General features: G+C 37.6%; 1 protein-coding gene and 1 long non-coding RNA gene across 3 annotated transcripts in view; one reads left to right on the top strand and one right to left on the bottom strand.

The window, feature by feature from the left end:
• Nucleotides 1–2,199: 2,199 nt before the first annotated feature.
• The window catches only part of LOC117022213 (uncharacterized), a 56,381-nt gene continuing 44,684 nt past the window's right edge, over nt 2,200–13,896 (bottom strand). Inside the window, exons 4-5 of the long non-coding RNA XR_004423005.1 lie at nt 3,035–3,218; nt 2,200–2,727 (exon numbers count right to left, since the gene is read on the bottom strand). This is a non-coding gene — a long non-coding RNA (uncharacterized LOC117022213). The remainder of the gene's footprint in view (nt 2,728–3,034; nt 3,219–13,896) is intronic.
• The window catches only part of CFI (complement factor I), a 44,889-nt gene continuing 40,200 nt past the window's right edge, over nt 9,208–13,896 (top strand). Inside the window, exons 1-2 of one of the 2 annotated variants that reach the window (XM_033106059.1) lie at nt 9,208–9,260; nt 9,557–9,691. In XM_033106059.1, the coding sequence (XP_032961950.1) occupies nt 9,635–9,691 (57 nt within the window). In that variant the 5' untranslated portion in view covers nt 9,208–9,260; nt 9,557–9,634. Of the gene's footprint in view, nt 9,369–9,556; nt 9,692–13,896 lie in introns of both variants that reach the window. The other variant, XM_033106058.1, reaches the window with a different exon arrangement.

Raw genomic sequence — 13,896 nt, 5'->3', positions numbered from 1 at the left:
TTGTACCGGGATAGTTTATTCATTTGTCAAGTAGGTTTTACGCACCGCCAGGCTGTACACGGTCTATACTACAAGCCTTTCACCCCTTCTTGCTTCAAGCCCTTGATACCTGACTTCAGCTTCTGCTGAAACTTCTTCCGAAGAAAGTTAGTGCCCTCCTATTTATTAAATTTGGTTGGTCTGTTTTACACCCGAATTTTCTGAGACCTTACCTTTGTATTGGACACAGTCGACCTCCTCTGAAAGTGTGAGGGTTGGTGTTTCAGAGGGTTATTTTGATCTTGAAAGCACTTTTCAAATTTAATTATGGGAATGGTAGGAATCACAATATGCCTTCTACACTTAAGTATAAGCTGCTCGAGAAAGTACCTAGCAGTCCTCCTTATAAAAGGAATTTGATATATGTATTTTCACTCAGATTTGATCAATTTACTTTAAATTCCATACATCGTACAGGTAGAAGTATTCGTAACTGTCCCGCTCTATTTTGCTTGTCATACAACATTAACATTTACATTCAGTGTTTTTCTCCATTTAGTGTTCCACTATCATCTTCAACTCACTGATGAAACCATTGAACTTTTATGGGACTTTCAAGATTACCTGGTGCTCCTTTAGTTTACATGAAAGGAACTGACATTCAAAGAAATGAAGTAACTTCCCCAGCCAATCAGAGGGACAACCTAGAACTTTGTATTCTCACAGTCTTTAGTCCTTTTCTGCGCCGCCCCCCCCCCCCCGCCCCTTCCTTCCTCTTCCCAAATTGTTCATCATTCCAGTTCTGTTTGTCCTGATGGTAGCATAATACTTTTGGTTTCTGAATCTTTGGACTCAGACTTTTGATCACTCCCCTTCTCTATCATCATCGCCATCCCCACCTCAGCCTTGGTTGCAATCTCTTTTATCCAGCGCTATTCATGTCTATTAATTCCTTCTAAGGTAGCTTTCTACTGTCATTACAGGCCTCCTGTTGTCACTACTATACTTTCTTCTGTTATTGCTACCCTAAGTCACCCAATATGTAATCTACAAGAATTAAAAGTAGAGAAATAATAGCAGTGAACTACAACTTCTCACATTCTGAGCTTCTTTGTTGCCTCAAAATAAATAATTCCAGGCTTAACTTTTCTTCCTCCCATCTGTACTGCCTGTGATGACATACCTTACTAAAACCATTTTCTTGTACCATAGCCATCACAGGACCCCAAGTAACTCCCCATTTCCTTTAAAAACAAATCTGAAGTAAACTCTCTGCACTGAGTGGGCCTTCTATATAATTGTCTTTCCTTCCTGTGCTGTATGCCTTCCCTCTGCCCCATCAGGCCAGCACCATTGCCTTGTTTATCTTTCTCTTCCATAGCTGAACACTTCCTACTTGGAAAAGCTCCATTTCCCATCAACTAGACCAGCCTTTTTCTATCTTTTTATACTGGAGGAGCCCTTAAATAATGTTCATGTCTCAGAAACCCCTGCATAAAAATTTATATATTATATATATAAACAAATTAATTTATATATAAACATATAAAATTATATTTTATATACAAATGCTATATACTATACATAACGCACATATATTAACATATATATAAATTAACCTACATGTTAACATGATCAGCAAGTTGTAGACATAATGACCCAATAATTGTCAATGCTGTCTTTTAACTGGTAAAATACATGTAACATAAACATTACCATGTTAATCATTTTTAAGTGTATAGTTTATTGGTTCACATTATTGTGCATCTCAGTGCTGTTTTGAGTAGAGAATGATATTTCTCTGTGAATATGTTTAGTTTTGTTCAACTTATTAGCTTAATTCTGTAGTTTTCTCCTCACAAAGGATGTCAGTTCTGATGCAAATTGAGACAGGAAACTTCAGTTTTTCCTTTAATTTAGTAAAGGTTACAAATTGATTTTAGTGAGTGTTAATCTATTTATAGGCCTACATATAAATAAAAGTGCTATTTTTTGAAATTAAAATAATGAAATGTACCTATTTAGTATGAAATCTTTGCTTATTTGTTGCTGTGTATATTCTCAATTCTATGTTGATCTTGAAACTGGCATACACAGATTTCATTTTAAACCAAAATGCAATGATTTCTTCTTAGTGCCCATTAGACAAGAAAAGGCTTACTGACACAAGAAGTTGAAAAGTACAATAAAATGTTTATTACTTTCCTATGAGTGGCAGAATGCTCTTTCATAGAAATGCAGAACTTGTACAAAGGCAGATCAGTAAATTTCATCTTACGTTTATAACCAACTAACAAAGATCTTTCTCTTCTCTCAAAAGTCAGGTGCTCAGGCTGAAAAGAAGATTCAGAAAAAGGAGCCCTCATTCAGTCATACACTTGTGTTGAAAGAGAGGGAAAATATGTTCTGTGTTGTTCTGCAATTTCCCCAGGTGGTTTGGTTTAAACTTGACACTTGAGACTGCCTCACTTTGAAATGTAAGCAGCAGTGGAAATATTTCAAGGTTTCTTTCTGCCGTATGATTTTTCCAAAGAGTCAATTTCTGTTTAAAACCAAGAATCTTGTCACTTGAAATTAAAATATTTTCTCCAACCCCTTCAAGATACTTATTCAACTAGTTCATGTGATGAAAAATGTCTACTAAGTAGGCAAGTCTGTAACCATTCTTGGTCTTCAAAGCATTTGGCAAAATGTAGCCTACTATTTTCTTGAAAGTACTCCCACATTTCACTTTTTAGCTCAAACATCCTGTTAAGAACAAAAGTCTGTATTAGTTTATCTTACTGTGTAACAAATTACCCCAACACTTAGTGGTTTAAAACAATAAACATTATCTTGCATAATCTCTGTAGGTCAGAATCTCAGGAGCAGCTTAGCTTGGTGGTTCTGATTCTGCCTGTGGTTGCAGTCAACTGAATGCCCAACTGCAGATGTGGTGGCTCACTCATGTACCTAGCAAGCTAATGCTGTCTCTTGCTACGAGTACCTAGTTCCTTGCCAAATGGGCCTATTCACAGAGCGCTTACGCATTTTCATGACATGGCAGCTGGCTTACCTTAGAACAAATGATCTCCTAAGCCATAAGATTTTCTGCATTTATATGGTCTTTGTCCAGATTTCCACGTAGTTTTTTAAATATTCTTCAGTGAACCAGCCTTTGATAAGTTTAGCCATTTTTGTAGCATCGTTCAGAATTTTTGTCATTTCAGCTCCAAAAATTTCTGACGCCAGCACTTTTTCTGGAAGGAGAGCAGTATATTGTGAATACATCAAGATTTTCTTTTTTGTGAGAATGAACCTTTTCAGGGAGCAATGCTCAAATCATGGATGGGGTACCATCAGCGCAGATGCCAGCACACTTCCTCCAAGACATACTTTTTGTTTCCAATATGAAAACAAAACAGTAGATGTATCTTGGCCTTTGTTTGGGGCAGCATTTTATTATCGCAGAAAAATGTTTCTTCAATTTCATTAGAATTTACATATCTCACAAATGCTACCATATGACATTTATTATCGAAATCTGTTGATCCATTAGTGTGGATAAAAAGTTTTTTGGTTTATTATACAAAATCTTCAGTATCATGTGACATGTTATCAATTACATCAATTTATCAAGCTTTGAGATTGAAACCTTTTTAGTTTCTTACATTATACATTATGGTAGCATTTTACTCTCTATAAATTTACATACTAGAATTGTGAGGTTCTTAGCAACTGTAGAGCATTTTACTTTTTTAGTCAAAAAGTTCTGCTACTTAATAACTTGCTTTTTGAACCTTTTTACAGAACTGACCTTTTTTAACAATTTTTTTATTCTGGGATTTCAAAGGCCATTTAAAATTATGTGCTCTTTCAATCTGATTTGTATTTAAGTTTCTTCAATTTTGCTGGAGCCATTAAGTTGTGATTCTTCATTACTAACTTGATCAGAATTACTCAGGCCTAGAATTCTCTTCCATCTCCCACTTCGACTTCAAAAATTACGTTGGACTCTAAGTTATGTTTGTAAAACAGGTGCTAAAAGTAAAACAAGCAAACTAAACAAGGAAATCACAAAATAAAAATGAAATCTTTAAAAATACAGGTCACTTTTAATCTACAAGTTCCAGGTTTTGCAATATTTACAACATGACAAAATAACAGGGAGGTATCTGAGCACAGTGCTTACAAAGTCTTTCCTTAGAATTAAAATTTACCCCGTGATTTGGTATCATATCAGGAAAGCTTGTTTGCTCTCAGTTGGCTGAGGGAGGCTGGGAAGGATAGATAGGAGATAGAGTTCAACGGGGAGAGGCTGATGCCTTCAACCTATCCTCCGTCCCTCGGTACAATTCAGCACGCACCGACTATCAACAGTCTCTCCTGTCTCCCATCAAAAACTGAGAACAGACTCAACCAAATAAGCATATACACTGCATGTAGCTGAATGACCTCTAGCAAAACTGACAGGGCTGCTTGGTCACTATTTGTCACTGCAAGTACTGACATTGCATGGAGAAGGAAACTCAAAAAAAATGTTTTCCAACCTCTTCTGGAACCCCTATTAACCTCTCACAGACCCCTAATGACATCTGCAGAGCCCAGCTGAGAAATGTGCACTACACTACAAGCTCCTGAAGAGTGGAAACTACATCTTAACTTGTTTTGGTATCCTAAGTACTTAACACACTGCCTGTAAAAAAACAAACAAAATTGATGCCCAGTAAGTAGTCATTGCACTTAACTCTTCTCTGTATTTTGAATTTCTACACATCCATTAAGGTTTTGCTTGCCAACAAATAATCAACGAAGAGATTTTAAAAGAGATGGGGCGGGGGCAGAGAAAGGGTGTAAATGATTCAAATGAGGGGATCCAAGAGCTATGAAAGTATACATCCAATTGTGTTACTGAGAAGCTGGGAAATCTAATTAAAATACTTGGTAAGGAGATACTGCAAATGACGAGAAAAGGATGAAAGCCTTTACATTGAAACAAAATTTTAAAAGGATGTAGCCAAGTTGCCTTTAGATTGGGAACATTAATATGAATTCATGACTTTCTTTTTAAAAAATTTTTATTAAAATTTCAACCCAAAACTTGAGAGAGCAGTCTAATGAACCTCTATATACCTCTATATAATCCAGCTTCAATTATCAGCTGTTCGCAGATCTTGCCTCATTTATTATATTATTATTATTATTTTATTTTATATATTTTCTGCTAGAGTATTTTTGAAGTAAGCTCCAGATAGCATTTCATCCATAAATACCAGCAGAGGACTTTTTAAACATAAGCACAATACCATTATCACACCTAACAAATATAATAATTCCTTAGTATCATCTTATAAACAGCTTATAATCCATGTAGAATTTTCCCAAATTGTTTCAAAATGTCTTCATAATTGGTTTTATCAAGTGAAGATCCAAATTATGCCCATGTATTACATTTGCTTGATATGTCTCTTAACTGTCTTTTATTCCTTATCAGTTTCCCTGTTTGTGTTTGTGTGTGTGTGTGTGTGTGTGTGTGTTCATAGCATTTACTTGTTAAAGAAACTGAGTCTTTTGTCTTGTAGAATTCCCCATCCTCTTGCCTGTTGGTGGCATAAACCATGTTTCTCTATCCTCCGTATTTCCTGTATACTGGGAGCTAACTGGTAGTGATATCTAGAAAACTGATGATGCTCCAGTTCAATTTTTGCTTTTTTTGCAAAAGTACTTCCTATAACATCACATGATGTCTGGTTGTTTCTCTTTTGTCGGTCTTAGATGGATCAGTGAGATTAGAGTATCAGCCTGATCCGTCTGGTAGGAAGTTCCCTGCCAACTTTTCACCTGATGGTTTTGGCAGCTATTGATGATCATCGTTTAGATCCATTGGTTCACAGGGGGCTGCAAAATGGTGACGTGCTAATTTTATAATTTATTCAGCAATTATTAGCTGAAATAGCTTTCCATCATTTTAAAAATATTTATTGTTATTTCAATCCTTTATTTGTATTGTTCTTTTTAATGCTTAATTGTTTCATCTCTGGTTTGTGAGAATCCCTTCAAGTTGGGACCTATGTCACTGGCCTCTGATAGTTTTCTTGCTATCTTACACAAGATGTCTCTATTTGACTTACACATTTGCTGCCCCAGCCCTTTCTCCAATGCCTAGCAACGTGAATGCCTTAAGACATGTATACTCCAGAGGGCAGGAGATAAGGCCTGGCATATCAGTAAAATTTTTAGGAAACCAGTACTCAGGAACCTGACAGGACATACTTTCTAAAGTAAAAGACGAATTATTTCATCTTGTACTTCCTTACCTAAAGAAGGAAGCACAAAACCTAGTGAGCCTTTTTGAGAATTTTTCCTCTGGGGAATATTTGCTTTTGGGTGAAATATTTCACCCTGAGGAACACTGCTCTGGCTGCCAGAGCAGGAAGGGGTTCTTCAGTGATCCAGCAGACCCAGTGGTGTTGGAGGTGTCAGTGGTGGAAAAAACATTGCATAGTGTTCGAGGAAAATCCAACGGGAGAAATACAGTACAGACCCTAGGGTTCTGGAGCAAGGCCATGCCATCCACAGCAGAGAAACAACTGTTCACCTCTGGACCCTGGTAAATGTGGAATAACGGAACATGGACATTATGTCACCATGTGGCCAGAAATACCCATTAAAAGCTGGGTCCTATCAAACCCATGAAGCATAAGGTTGAGCATACCCAGTAAAAATGTATTGTAAGATGGAAGTGTTATATCCAGAAACAAACACAAACAGGATCAAAGGGCACAAGCAAAGTGCATGAGCAAGGAGCCCAGATTTTCCCCTCCTTGCCCTGAATCCAAACTGCTGCACCCGTGCCCCTCTCTCAGCTCACACTTACGGCTCCGTGGGGAATCTGGTACGGCCCGCTGAAAGAGTAGAGAAAACCCTGTGTTTGGTTTACCGATGGGTTGGCTCAATATGTTGACACAAGCTAAAAACAGACAACAGCTCATTACAACCACACTTAGGAGTGGTTTTGAAAGACGTGGTGAGGGAAAGTTCTCCCAATGGGAAGAGCTTCAGTAGTATACCTGGCCGTCCATTTATGTGCAAAAATGAATGGCTCAACGTTAGACTATACGTGAAATCACAGGCAATAGTGATTGCCTGACCATCTTTTGTCCTAGAATGAAAAATATCCAAAAATTAATATCAAGAAGGTCTGGGGTAGAAACATGTGAATGCACATATAGGAGTGGGAATGAAGTGTAAAAATCTTTGTTTCACATGTTCCCACCTACCAGAGAATATACACCAAAGAAAAGGCACTAAATCACCAACAAAATGACTCAGCCAGGTGGTATCAGCCAGTCTCAGTCACCAACCACCCCAGTGCTAGCCCACTGGGCACAAGAACAAAGTGGCCATGGGAGCAGAGATGGAGGCTACCCATGAGGCCAACAGCATGGACCCCTAAGGTTTATTTAGCTATTATTGATGAATAAATGTTCAATCTGCCAGCAACAGACACCAGTGCAGAGCCCCCAAGATGGCATAATTCACCAAAGATACCAACTAGCCATTTGGTGATAAATTGACACAGTCTGTCCTTTCAATCTTAAAAGAGCCAGTGGTATGTTCTTACAGGAATAGACTTACACCCTAGGTTAGGATGTGCCTTTTCTGGCGGCAAGGCCTCAGCTAAGATCATGATCCAAAGGATTACAGAGTATTTCGTCTTCCAACAAGGGATTCCATGTAACATCCTGTCAGACAAAGGGAGCCACTTTACAGCAAAGGAGATGTGAGAGTGTGCCTATGACCCTGCAATTCACTGGTCGTCACATACTGTACCACGCAGAACCTGCAGCTTTGTGGAGCATTGGAGCACCCGCTGAAGGCAGAGCTGAGGTGCTACTTAAAGGCAATACTCTGTGAAGATTGGGTGCTACACTCTAGGAAGTAGTATATGCCTCAAATCAAAGACTTTCATGTAGCATTGTATCCCCAAGAGAGGGGAGACACAGGTCTGGCAGTCAAGGAATAGAATCAGGATGACCACATTTACCATCACTCCCAATGACTAGTTGGGGGCTTTTTGCTTTCTGTCCCCACAACTGTGGATTCTGCAGGGTTAGAGGTCTTATTTCCCACAGGAAGCATACTTTTGCCAAGGGGCACAGCAAGACTCACACTGAATTATAAGCTAAGCCTTCTGCCTATTGCACTTTGGGCTCCTGGTGTCTAGAGACCAGCAGGGAACATGAGGAGTCGCCATCTTGACAGGGTTAACTGACCCTGATCATTAAGAGAGGTAGGGCTGCTCTTATACACTATGCATGGAACCAGGTGAGCTAGTTGGGTGCCTCTTGTGACAGCAACTAGAAAAGAACGGTAACCAGGGGCTCAGACCACTCCTGGAAGAGGTTATAGGTCATGCTATCAGGTAAGCCCCTGAGGCTAGCAGAGCTGGAAGCTCAGGGTAAAAGCAATCTAGTATAAATAGGAAGAAGGCAGAGGATGAGTATCAACAGCGGGCCCAAGATCAATGATGAGGGCAGGGGCTGTAGTTTTCCCATCACCTCCTTCGTCTAAATTTTCCCTCAGGAAAAAAGGCCCACTGCAATTTTGAGTTAGCCACTCTTGCAGCATATGTAGATCTAAAAGGTGCAGATGGTGGGTTCTGGAAAACAGGGAGGTGAATTTCCCAGATTCATCCCTTCAAGGGAGGTTTTGTTGCCCAGCTGTGAAGAGTGGGTGCAGCAGACACTACCTTCTGACAGAAAGGAATCATCCGTTCCTTCCTGGTCTGTCTTAGCTACAGAAAACTGCCTGACCGAAGGATGTGTCATTCCTGGGCAACCCCCACCAGGTGACTGAGCAAGGCAGGGTTTAGTGGTCCACACATTTCTGCCTGACCCAGGGGTACTGTGACAGGCCACACTCATTCCAGCGCTCCCCATGAGCTGGCCAGCGCTTTGGCCAACTGCACTGCAGTCCAACTTCTCCCTTCCTTTCACAGGATTTGACTCCTAATTAGTATCTTGCACCCAAAACTGTCTCACGTCTGCGTCAGGAGAACCCAAACTGTGACAGCATTTTTGCTGTCACAAATTTATTTTATAAATAAAAATGAATCCTGCACTATGGTTGGTGCTAAGGGCAAGAATATTTAGTTTGGGAAGTTTTCTTGCACTCAGAGAATGTAATTTGATCCCAGCACAGCTAATGCTTGGCAAAGGAACTGTTTTCTTGAGGATCGTTAATGTATTCAGCATAGCCTTCAATCTGATGTACCTCTTGCCACCGCCTTGTCTTCGACCGTAAGGGAAGATGTTATCATTTTATTTGACCAAAAACATAAAAAATTTTCTTCCAGTATAGTTTCTGTCTTCCCTGGAAAACAGAATGGAGGCATTATCAGTACCAAGGTGGGGAAAAGCAGTTTCCGCTGGGGGAAGCACAGTCTCTATTGGTTGCCTCCCTCAGTCATTTACTGGGAAGGCTTTCTTTGGTTTCAGTTACGGTAAACTCTTTGGATTGAAGCCAAATTCTCTACAAGAGCCAAAGTACAAAGCTCTTTTGTACTTAGGTTCGCTCTTTTTAAATATTTTTTCAGAGGTTAAACATTAAATTTCAAAAGAAAATCTTGGCTGAAGTGTCCACAGTAGAGACGCAGACCCTGAATGTCTCCAACATGAAGCTCACTCATGTTATTCTGTTCCTTTTGTGCTTCTACTTAAGTTTTTGCAAGGTAAGTAATTCAATATTTATGCAAACTATTTTAAGTAAATATTTTAAATATTATAAAAATATATTTTAAATCTTGAGATACTATTTTGATGTAAAGATTACATAGTTCAGTTACCAACAGTGGCAGTATACAGTCAATACCAAAGTGTTTGTTAATATCTTGATAAAAGAGCTTTAAGAAATTGCTTTTTCGTATGCTCTTATCTATGCATAGAAATTAAACTGAAGGAGGATTTCAGTAATATAGATCTGTAATTTGCAGTAATCATATTAAATCAATAAACATTTGCCAAGCTCCTTCTGTGTGCAAAGTATAGTGCTGAGCAAATGGCAAAACTGATCTCTTCCTTCAGTAATCTTTTCATACAGTTGTAGCAAGATGATATAAATATGCCAATGAGGAAACAATAAGCAAGATTTAAATAACAGTTGAAAACACAAGAGAAGGAACTGTTAAAAGCCAGAAGACAGTATATATTTAATTGCCAAAAAGTGGTGCAAATATCATGTGCCACGGGACTTTAATGAGAGGAAAAAATCCCTTCCTGCTAGGTAGTCATGAAGAGCTTTACGGACCAAATGGGGTTTGAGCTAGACCCATAATTCTGGATTAGATTTGGTCAGTGGAGAAAAAGAGGATGTGAGGACCAGCCTTTCCAGCCTGGAGAAGCAGCAAGTGCTATGGTAGCAAGATAACAAATTAGGCTTCTCCAGATGAATAAATCCATTTACTGAGAATGGAGACTTGTGGGCAACTCAGGGAGTTAAATCTGAAATGACAGATTGTAGCCAGGTTGGAATGTCATCTATTAAGTTTATAAATGTTTAAGACATTTCAGATATTTATTGATGATTGCCTACTTTTGTGATCAAAGCCTTTTCAAACAGGATTCCAAAAACTGTTTTGTCTTAATGCCAATTTGTAGAAGCAAATATTTAAAGAAAATTACTTAAGAATTCTGAATTACGTACTTTAAATTTCTTGTAACTTCTAAAATAGATGCAATGTTTATAATAGAGAACAAATGGAAATAAACTAAGTTCTCATTGATAAACTAAGTTCAAATTGATTAAGTTATTGTGCACCCATCAATGAACTATCATGCACCCATTGCAGCCATTAAAATGATGCATTCTATAGTTAGTGAAAAAAGACCTTACTAAAATCTTATTTTTGTTAAAGAAAAAATACATACACACATGTATGTGTCTGTGTGTATGTATGTACACACACACACACAAATTACACACATAGAACTGCTTATATAAATGGCAATTTAAAAGTTCTTGGAGGATATATATCAAATAGTTGGTATCTCTAGGTGATGGGATTACTGATGATTTCTGTTTTCTGTTTTATAGATTTATGAATTTTCAGAATTTAGAAATTGTTTTATTCATTCTTCATTTTTCTTTTTTAAATACCAAATAAATGTGTGTTACTTTATAAAAAGAAGAAACTGGTTTTTGGGGAAAAAAGACATTTCAGCCACATTTTCAATTGCTGGAACAAAAACAGAATAAAAAATAAAACTGGAAATAGTAGTTTTCACTTATGGAAAGAAAAAGAACCTCTTTCTTTTACTGAACAATCATCCAACAATAAAGTTGTCTTCATTCCTTTAACAAACAGCGTTTTGAGAGGAGTTAATGTCACATTTGTGAAAATTTCAGGACTTCTTAAAATATTAGTTTATAAAAGAAAATGGAATCTGAGAAATAACCATTTTTAAATGGAGGTTACCATAGAAACAACATAAATGTGTTCAGAGAAGTTTAAAATGTATCTACATTTTCAAAATGAAATAACATATATACAGCTGAGAGAATTTTTTGTTAATTTGAAAGTTGGGAGCAGATTTCTTTCTAGGGAATAAAGAGCCCCACTCGTTTTTTATATCAAAATATTTTAATGCGCTGATTTGGACATAGATTATGTTAATGACAGGGGTGGTTGGCAGTGAGACAGATTTAAGTTGTTCTGAATGATGAAATGAGAATTCCGGTTTTACTGAACCTGCCCAGGAAAAATAGGTAAGGGGACTCAGCAAAGAAAACTCCAGAGCACCGAGGGAGTGGCTGCTGTATTAATAACAAAGAGATATTAAAGAACAGGGAAGCCAAATGTTTCAGTCTATATAGTTGTCTACTGTGATGGTATGGTACTGTGACATAATCCCTCACCGAAAGTTAAAATTTTTTTTTACCCTGGAAGTTTATTACAAACTTAGGTTTAGATGCATAGTATTTTGGAGAGAAAGAACTAGGGTGAATGAAGTTCAGTAGAGTGACAAGATGCTGGGAAGAGAATATGCACAGGAGGCAACCTGCAATGCAGAGTGAGGTCAGGAAAAAGGGCACAGAGGGCAAATGCAAACAATTTGTCCCTCCACAAAGAGACAGAAAAACCAAGCAGACTGTCAGAACTAACTTAATCTGAACTCCGATTATCACTCAAAGGCCTACAGCACCCGAGTGAACTCTGAATGAAAGAAAAGGCAACTTTAAAATGGTAGGAAAGCTTTGTGGCATTTCTACCTGTCCTCACCCCACCTTGTCCTCAGCTCAGGGGCTGTCTTGAAGCTGACAGTCCGTATTCCCAGTGTGGAACTCTAGTCTCTAACTCTAGAAAGAGCAGAGCAAACTTTAAAAATAATTGTCTATTCTAACCTGCCTGGAGGCTGCTTGAAAGTCTGACACAATGTACTTGTCTTTGTTTTACCAAACTCAGAGTGGAAACGCAGCAGGCATTCCTCAAAAGCATTGTAAAGCAAACAAACAAACGATAGCCCCCTGAGACAAAAGATTACAGTTGAGGCACACAATAGAGTGCCAAAGTTTGAGAAGAAAAGTTAGGGAGAGAGTATCTATGGGACATTGGGGCATTCCAAAGCCCCTGTGTATACTCAGGAATTTAGAAAGCAACTACAATAATAGTTGGAGACTTTAATCCCCCACTCTCCATAATAGAAAATCTAAACAGAAGATCAGTAAGAAAATAGAAGACTGTGGCAGCACTATCAGCCAACATGATCTAACAACTAGACACATACAGAGCACTCCACCCAACAACACCAAAATGCATACTTTTCACAAGTTCACATGGAACATTCTCCAGGATATACCATAAGTTAGGTCACAAAACATGTCTCAATAAATTTTTTAAATATGGAAATCATATGAAGTAGTTTTTCTAAAGACAATGGAATAAAGCTAGAAATTAGTAACGGAAAGAAAACTGGAAAGTTCACAAATATGTGGAAACTAAACAACATACTCTGAAAGAACCAATAGTCATAGAAATCACAAAGGAAATTAGAAAATACTTAGAAATGAATGAAAACGAAAATACAACATACCAAAGCATATGGGATTTGGCAAAATCAGTGATCAGAGGGAAATCCGTAAATCCAGTAAATGCTTACGATTAAAATAATAACAAAGATCTCAAATCAATAACCTATCTTTATACTTCAAAGAACTAGAAAAAAGAAGAAAGATCAAACTAAATCCAAAGCTAGGAGAAGGAAAAAAATAATAAAGATTAGATTGGAAATCGGAAAAATAAAGAATGGCAAGATAATAGAATCAGTTAACCCAAAAATTGGTTCTTTGATAAGATCAACAAAATTGGCAAACTTAACTAAACAAAGAAAAAAAAAAAGAGAAGATGCAAATAAATAAAAATCAGAAAGTGGAGACATTACTACTGACCTTACAGATATCAAAAGAATGATAAGAGAATAATATGAACAATTACATGCCAACAAATTACATAACCTAGATGAATGGACAAATTCCTAGAAATATACAAATTACCAAAACTAACTCAAGAAGAAATAGGAAATCTGAACAGATATAAAGAAGAGATTAAATCAGTAATAAAAAAATACATCATCAAAGAAATGTACAGAACCAGATGTCTTCACTGGTGAATTCCACCAAACATTTAAAGAATTAACACCAACCCTTCTCAAATTCTTCCAAGAAAAAAAAAAAAAGGAGGAATACTTCCTAACTCATTATATGAAGTCAATAATATTACTCTGGTATCAAACTCAGAGAGAGGTACCACAAGAAAGGGTACAAAGCAGAGATAAGAGCTACCTCCCACCCCCATCAAAAATGCCTGGAGAGCTACAGTATTCTTCAGTCCTTTCTGTACATCCAGATTTCCATCTAGGATAATTTTTCTTTTGTTTTAGG

The sequence above is a fragment of the Rhinolophus ferrumequinum genome, chromosome 5 (genome assembly GCF_004115265.2).
Source record: "Rhinolophus ferrumequinum isolate MPI-CBG mRhiFer1 chromosome 5, mRhiFer1_v1.p, whole genome shotgun sequence".
Classification (NCBI taxonomy): domain Eukaryota; kingdom Metazoa; phylum Chordata; class Mammalia; order Chiroptera; family Rhinolophidae; genus Rhinolophus; species Rhinolophus ferrumequinum.
The sequence above is the reverse complement of the archived record's forward strand: the minus strand, read 5'-3'. Positions and strand labels throughout refer to the sequence as shown.